This window comes from Eurypyga helias, unplaced genomic scaffold (assembly GCF_000690775.1).
Source record: "Eurypyga helias isolate BGI_N326 unplaced genomic scaffold, ASM69077v1 scaffold14371, whole genome shotgun sequence".
Lineage (NCBI taxonomy): Eukaryota > Metazoa > Chordata > Aves > Eurypygiformes > Eurypygidae > Eurypyga > Eurypyga helias.
Window position 1 is genome coordinate 32,711 of NW_010230319.1, and position 7,886 is coordinate 40,596.

The following is a 7,886-nucleotide window of genomic DNA, read 5'->3' on the forward strand; positions in this document are numbered from 1 at the left end:
GAAGTGCACCGAGGGCTGGAACACCTCTGCCATGGGGACAGGCTGGGAGAGTTGGGGGTTCAGCATGTAGAAGGGAAGGTCTGTGGAGACCTCAGAGCCCCTTCCAGTGCCTGGGGGGGTACAAGGAAGCCGGGGGGGCTTTTCCCAAGGGCAGAGAGTGACAGGACAAAGGGTGATAGGTTTAAACAGAAAGAGGGAGTTGGTGATGGGACATCAGGAAGGAATTCTTCCCGCAGAGGGTGGGGAGCACTGGGACAGGTTGCCAGAGAAGCTGTGGATGCCCCATCCCTGGGAGTGTCCAAGGCCAGGCTGGATGAGGCTTGGAGCAACCTGGTCTAGTGGAAGGTGTCCCTGCCCATGGCAGGGAGGTTGGAACTCCATGATCTTTCAGGTCCCTTCCAACCCAAACCATTCTGTAATTCTGCGGTTTTTATCGTCGGAATCCTGCGCTGCAGCCAGTGATGAGGAAAACCCTCAGCCGGTTTTGGAGGGGACGGTGCCAGTGGTGCAGTCTGCCCGTCGCTTTGCGCAGCCTCTGTGTCTCTCACAGCAGCTGGGGAGCACCCAGGTTCTCTGGGTACAGCAGGAGACAGTCGGCATCTTTCACTCTGAAGCGCGGTGACAGTTGGGTTGTGGTACAAGCTGGAACTCAGTTGGAAAACCACAAGTTTTTCTACTTTTCCAACGTATGTCAATAATCAAAACCTTTGGGTGCTTTATGGGAAGTAGCAGACTGATGTGTTAGCAAATGAGATTTCCAAGTGTGTGTGTGTGTGTGTAAGCTTCACTTGTGCTTCTTTTAAGAGAGGATCTCTTGGCTCTGCTGCTGCCTGGTTCAGCTTCCAGCCAGCTGAGCCACAGTAGCCGCTGGAGGTCACTGCCCCTGCGCTTCCACAGCCGCTCTCTTCGTCACCACACCCCGGCAAGTCTCGTGGCCCTTCCTAAGCAGTTTTCAGCAGCAAGAAACAGAATCAAAGTGATTCCACAGGGGACAGCCCAGAATTGGAGTTATGAGGAGCTGCTTCCGGAGCAGTGGGTTTAATTTTTAATTTCTAATTGCACTGTACTCTCCTGTGCCCGTAATCGTGTCAAACCGGTAGGAATTGTTTCTAGAGTTGCAGAAGAGCCTGGATGGGGAGATCCAGGGTTAACATGGCCAGGAGGGATCCCTGCAGCACTGGGAACTGCCCGCGGAGCTCAGCAGGGGCAAGTTTAAATCTTGGGCAGAATTTGCATCTGTTGGAAATTAGGTGCTGCTGCAGCCACGGGCGCTCAAAGAGCGTGGGTGGTTGTGCTGCGCTTCAGTTCGTGCCGCAAGAGCAGGGCAGACATTCCTTTGGTGCTTGCAAGCACCTTGACTGACGGTGTCACTGGTGACGCTGTCGCTCCTCTGCCAGGCCTGCTCCGTTTTTCACAAGGAGGGTGTGATTTCGGGACAGACGGCGGTACCTTCAGAGCTGTTAACTTGCTCATACCAGTATTCCAGCGGCTCCGCCCTGCCTTGTCTCTAAAATCTGTAGCTAATTAACCCGAAACCCAAACCACATTCTTTCTCTGTAGATGAATCATGCGGAGGCCATAGGCAATGACCAGCTTTATGCTAAACCTTCCTCTTTCATGTGGGTGAGACAGGGCTGATGGTTCCCATACGTGCGTCTGAGATTCATTGGCATGCCAGATGCTTGAGGACAAACATGCACAAAGGATATTGGCTCCGTAGCGTGCTCTGACAGTGGGAATGTGCTGCTTTCTGCCTTTCCCTTTCCTCACCCCTGTGACTCAAATCCGGTTTAGTTTCCCAACCCAGCGATGGGGCCAGCCCAAGGCTCAGCAGACGGGAGGCCTGTCCTGGTGTGGTGTCTCCATTGTTTGCTTCTTCTGGACCCATGGGATCTGGCAGAGGATAAAAGCCAAACCCCCTTGGACCTGGCAGCGTCGGAGTGAGTGACGTGTGGTCCCTGGCCCTGGGACAGCGTCGCGTGCACAGAAGGCTCAGACGCGGCAGGGATGGCTGTGTTACGGGGCTTCGTGTAGGCAGGAGCAGGAAATACCCTCGTCGAGCAGCACAATGGGCCTTTCCCGTGTCAGAGCAGCAGTTGGGGCAGGGTGCATCGCTAGCCCTGAAGTTATCCCGGATAACTGCCCGTGATAGGCAGATCTTTCAGGGAATTTCACACCGGTGGATGTGTAATGTCCTTTTTGCCTTCTAGAACATTTGAAGTCATGGACAAACGCACGCTCTGTACTTGGTGCTTTGTTTTTCCTCCCAAGGATTGTCACTGTAAGAGCAGGATGCGCTCCAGTTCCCTGCTAGATGTGTGGGGGGTGTACTGCAGGAACATTTGAGCGATCCCTACCCGACCTTAGCCAGAAAAGGGCAATTTCTCTGTTACTGCTGTGATGGTTTTTTGCAGTCAACACCCCTGGCCAGCTGCAGTGGAGCAGAGAGAAGGGCTCTGCGCTGCCTGGGCACTCTGGCCGCAGGGGCTGCCGAGCAGAACGCAGCGGCGAGCGCAAGCAGCAGTGTATTTCACTTAAATCCAGCGCTGGCTGTGTATCTTGTGGCCGGGAGGGGGGTGGGTCAGCCTGATCCTGTGTTTCTCTGGCTGTGGTGGCTTGCAGGCTTTGTGTGAGCGGAGAATCCCGTGGGAGAGCGATGTCATGGTTTTGGCTTTGAGCCTGGTGATGCCCCTTCCAGATGTGATGGTGGGCTGGACTCTGGCTCCTGCTGCTGGAGGGATGCAGCCTCTGGGCTAGGAGGAGAGGCTGAGGTTTGAGCTATGTTACCAGTTCTGTTCATTCAGGAGGATTTCTGTCCCAGTAACCACATTAACCCCTGAACCAAATCCACCTGCAGCCCAATCGGCCTAAATCTTCCGGTTGAAGTAGCGATTGGATCAACGCATGGCAACGTCAAACTGGGAAAACAGGTCTGTGCTGTGCAGGGCTGGGATGATGTCAAGCATGCAAGAGTAAAAGGTGTCTAGTTTTCCTCAGGAGTGCTCCCCGCTGGGCCGGGAGCTGGTGTCTGCCAGGCGGAGGTGGAGGAGGGACAGCACGGGGCTTTCTGCCAGATGAAGGAGGATGAAGGCAACGAATTGCAGCTCTGGCTGTCTTTGTTGTCAGCAGCCTGGAGCCGCTGCCGAGCAGCCAAGCCCAGGTGTGCTTGAAGCACCGGTTTCCCCTGGGAGGTGTTTAGCTGGAAGTATAGTTTGAAATGAGGAAACAATTCAGAGCCACTTGCAAAGGCGTCAGCAGCAGGGCCGCTCGCTCCCCTGGCTGAAAAGGCCGTGAGCATGGCTGGGATAACATCCCAGCGCCAGGAGCAGGAGGCAGAGCCCCGTGTTGCTCGAAACAACTTTGTCCCTGGTGCAAAATGCGGATGTGGCTGGGAGCCAACCTTTATTGCTTGGCAGCATAAATAAAACAGCTGCTGCTCAAATGGCCGTGAATGAAACCTCTGCTCCTCCGACTTGCTGAGCAAGTCGGACTTTGTCTCACCCTCAGGAATAGCTGTAGGTGTAATAAAGGTGAAGCAGCTCCCAGCTCGCTAAATGCAATGGGGATGCTTCCTGCTGGCTTCTAGTCCCAGCCCTGTCCCGTGCTGTCGCTCTTCCCGGGCCGCGAGCTGGCTTGCCTGCACTGGTGTGTGTGGGGCACGGCCACGCTGGGAGCTGCCCCAAGCTCCAGCTGGATGGTTGGACTTGATGATCTTAAAGGTCTTTTCCACCCTAAGTGATTCCGTGCTGCTGCCTGCGGTGCTGCAGGCTGGGTTTGCAGGGCAGGCTGCGGGCTCGGCTCCCTGCAGCACGAGCCTGCCGTCGGGCTTGGCAAGCATGGGAGAGGCTGCGCAGCAAGGGTAAATGGAAAAAGGCCCAGCCTGGGGGCTGAAAATGGCAGCGGCATCAGAAACCAGGATGGAAATGAAGTCGGTTTATCTGCTTCAGCCACCAGCAGCCGGGCAGCTTTGCTTCCTTCCAGTCTTGCCAGTTCTTGCCTATACTAGCACTGGGAAGGGTTGTGACACTGATTTATTGAACTCAGAAATTGAATAATGGATCACGCCCAAACCATGCTTCTGTGGTGAGACATCTGGTTGCACCTTCGGTGCCTGTTTCCTCCGACCGTGCCGATTCCTGTCTCCTGCCTCCCGCTTTAACAGAGCTTTTCCTTCCCAACCGCTGCCCCCACCCTCACCCACAGCAGGGCCGGGAGCACCCAGCCCTGGGAAGGGAGTGGCTGCGCTTTCCTCCATTCTTTTTGGTAGCGAGGAAACCCAGCTCCATGGAGAACAACCGGGTAAGGGCAGAGAACAGCTTAATCTTTGGAATTTAAATGGATTTGTGTATCCTTCAAAGGTAGAAGGCACGAGACCTGAGCTTTCCTAAGTCCCGTGGTGCAAAGAGCCGGGAAGATCCGAGCCCTCGACGGCCGATGGAGATTTGGACCCGAGCAGGGAACGCTCTTTGCTGTTTTGCTAAACACCATCATCTCAAGTGTGGGCTGGGGAAACTCACAGCTGAAGCACACAGAACAGGAGAGGGACACGGTGGATTTTATTCAGATTTATTGAAGCAGCTCCAGGCTGAGTAATAAACACACACAACTGCTGTATAAAAAAAAACCCCAGAACTGTACAGAACCAGCCCATGGGCAAAGTACTGTCACGTGTTAAGACATTTCAGGCAACTGCCTCTGGTCCTGCCTGCATTCCAAGTCCCAGCAGTGCAGTCCAGAGCCTGCTGCCAGTTACTTCAGAGCTTCCTTTGTCTGTTCTAGCAAATACCCCTTAAAACATTACATCAAAGAAGTACAAAATATCCCTCTGGTTCCCGCTCTGGGAACACACAAGTTAGGAGAAAACTTGGAAACCTTTTGCCGTGTGTGGGGACAGCACAAGCCGCCAGCCCCAGGAGGTCCCTCCCTGTCCCCTCCCTGGGCTGAGCAAAGGGGATTTACAGAAGCGGTTCCAGGCCAAAGCTGCGTGGCCGTGAGCCCTGCTGATGCCAAGATCCACGCCAGGGCTGGCACCCAGGACAGTTCAGACTTGCTGGGTAGGAGGAGGCGCTGCTGCTGCTCAGTCTTCTGTCTGGGTCCTCGGTGGAGTGAGACACTGGGAAAATGGGGTGCAAAGCCTGTAGTCAGAAGGGAGTTTAGTGAGAGTGGTGTGCAGCGAGCCCAAGCACTCCCCAGGCCCCTAAACCTCAAACCCTGTTACTGTGCAGCGACAGCTGCTTATTTCCCTCTACATCCATGAATTTCCTCTAGGTAGCACAGACTATTTTATTACATTAAACAAGTTCATTTGAGTAGTACATCTCTTGCAAGGGAAAAAGGAAAAAAAGCCTGCAGGGCTCTGTGATTCACTGGCATCTTTTCTGCCAAGAGCCTTTAGAAAGGTTTCATTCCAGTTACAAATTTTTAGAGTCAGTCGCTGCGTAGCAGGAAAGAAATGGCATGAAAGGGACCCCAGAGAATAATTAGAAGTGGAGAAACCCTGTGTTTATATGTAGACAGGACTTGTCTTACAAATGCAATTACCAACCATTCTGGGACTAAATCCCAGCTATAATCTTGTTCTGGCGCCAGCCCTCCCGTCCCACAAGACATTTGGGTGCCACTAGCAGATTACCCGTGGCACCAGGAAGAGGAGGCTGCGCTAAAAGCAGCAGCCGGTCTCCCATGGCACCGCGCGGTCTGCCCCAGCTCCTGCAGGCAGGCTGCTGTGAACATAACGAGCGCCTCGACGAGCTTCCTGCACCCAGCCCTCCTCGCAGAGAGCATTCCCCAGAGTCCTTGCATAGGCCAAGACTCAGCCGAAGGGCTAGGATGCCAGGTTAAGCATCCTGTTATTGATACTGATCTTCTCCCCGCAGCGTTTCTGCACCTAAAGAGCCATTCTCTCTCCTGCAGGGTTTTAGAGCCCAAACTACCAGCCTGGAAGCACATTTTTGGAGCCGTTTTCACAAGGCCAGGACAACTCCAGTCCGGATCCATGTGCTCCTCAGGGTTTAACACACCAAGTGAGACGGAGGAGCCCAATTTACCTTCCAGGTTCTTCGCCACACTGTGACTCAGGCCGAAAGGTACTTCCAGGTGCTGACGAAGGCGGTGGGGATGAGGGAATAAGGCACTGTCGTGACGCTGCTCCAGGTGTCGGACGATGGGTCGTAACAGTCCAGCGTTTTGCAGCGCTGAGCCCCGCAGTAGCCCCCCACCACATACAGTCTGTTACCCGACGTAACAGCGCGGCAGCTGATGCGCTTTGCGGTGACGTCCCCAAATTTGGACCACTGGTAGGTATCGCTGTGGAAGCGGTAAGCGGAGCTGGCGGAGAACTCCGTGTCCCCCCCGATGACGATGATGTGGCTGCCCACCACGGCAGCGGCCGTGTACCTCCAGGGCTGGGGGCAGCTGGCGGGCACCGTCCAGCGGTTCTGGCAGGGGTCGAAGCACTGCACCTTGGGCAGCTTCTCCTGGTTGGCGCTGGTGCCACCGAAAACAAACAGCTTCATCTTGGCTCCCACCACGGCAGCGTTGCTCACGCCTTCTCGGAGAGGAGCCACCAAGGACCATTTGTCCAGCTGCGGGTCGTAGTGTTCAACCTGCTTGAGAGAGACGGAGGGGGAGGCCGGGAAGGCACCGCTCACTGCTGTGTGACCCCCCACCACGTAGAGACAGTGGTCCAGCTCAGCTGAGCCGTGCCCAAACCGCGCCACCAGCATGGGAGCAGCTTTCGCCCACTCGTCGTGGAGGGTGTCGTAAACCCAGACGTCTTTGGAAGCGCCGTTCTCGGAGCCCTTGCCGCCGGTGATGTACACTTTGCACCCGATGGCGCAGGCGCTGCACTCCTTACGAGGGCTCGGGATGTCGGCACGAGGAATGATCTCGCTGGTTTTATGATCCAGCATGTAAATCTTGTCGCACATGAAGGTCTGGCCACCGAGCAGCAGCAGGGCCTGGCTGACCTTGCGGGGTCGGGCACAGCACCCCGTCACGAGGCCATCGTTTTGCAGGATCTTCATTTTGCATCGTACGGCGTCGGCCACGATCTCCTCCCCCAGCTTGTGGCTGGTCACCAGCTTCTCGCAGGCCACTTGCTTCCGCAGGTAGGACTCGGGCAGAAGCGCCAAACGGACGGAGCGCAGCAACTCTGGCAGAACTTCGTGGCGGCGGGGCAAATCGTACTGGATCCAACCAATAACAGCTTCGTAGACCAGCGTCTCATCCTCCACCTCCAGCTCTTCGCTCTCCACCAGCTCCAGCAGCTTGTCTTTGGGCAGCCGGAGGAAGTCTTCAGTCTTGCAGAGCGAGGTGAAGTTGGCCAACGCCATCCTCCAGGACAGCTCCAGCAGCCGCTCGCAGCAGTGCGCATCGGACAGCAGCAGCATGTTCAGGCAGTTCCCAGGGTAGAGATTCTTCTCCAGAAAGTCTGCGGAAGCATCCCGAATATCCTGAAACTGCAACATGTCCCCAGCCTCCAGCAAGGACTCCGCGTTCTCCTCGTTAATCAGCACCCGGGCCGAGTAAGCGTAGTCCAGCAGCAGCTCCAGCACCTCGGGGTGGAGGGAGTCGTGGAAGTTGACTTCGGCGTCTCTGCTCTCCTTCAGGCCCCCGCTGAACATCGCGTCAAAGTAGCGGCTGCAGGAGGCCAGGACGGCCCGGTGGCAGTGGAAGGCCCGGTTCCCCGCACGCAGCACCACGTCGGTGAAGAGGTGCCGCTTGCGGAGCAGGTTGAGGTGGGTGAGGAGGCTGTCGGCGTGGCCCGGTTTGTGGAAGAGGTGGATGTTCATGGAGCCGGAGCTCGAGCGAGATTTCCGGTTCTCGTGGCTGCTGACGGACATGGTGGCGAGGCTGCTCTGCCAAGGAAAAACCGGAGAGTCCGC

General features: G+C 56.0%; 1 protein-coding gene across 1 annotated transcript; it reads right to left on the reverse strand.

Annotated features, from left to right (window-relative positions):
* Positions 1–6,074: 6,074 nt before the first annotated feature.
* LOC104516394 (ectoderm-neural cortex protein 1-like) lies at positions 6,075–7,844 on the reverse strand. The gene has a single exon (XM_010160699.1). It carries the CDS (start codon positions 7,842–7,844, stop codon positions 6,075–6,077), a length of 1,770 nt encoding a protein of 589 aa, XP_010159001.1.
* Positions 7,845–7,886: the final 42 nt, after the last annotated feature.

Coding starts and splice junctions, on each gene's coding strand:
- LOC104516394 (XM_010160699.1), bottom strand. CDS start 7,844: ATGTCCGTCAGCAGCCACGAGAACCGGAAATCTCGCTCGAGCTCCGGC.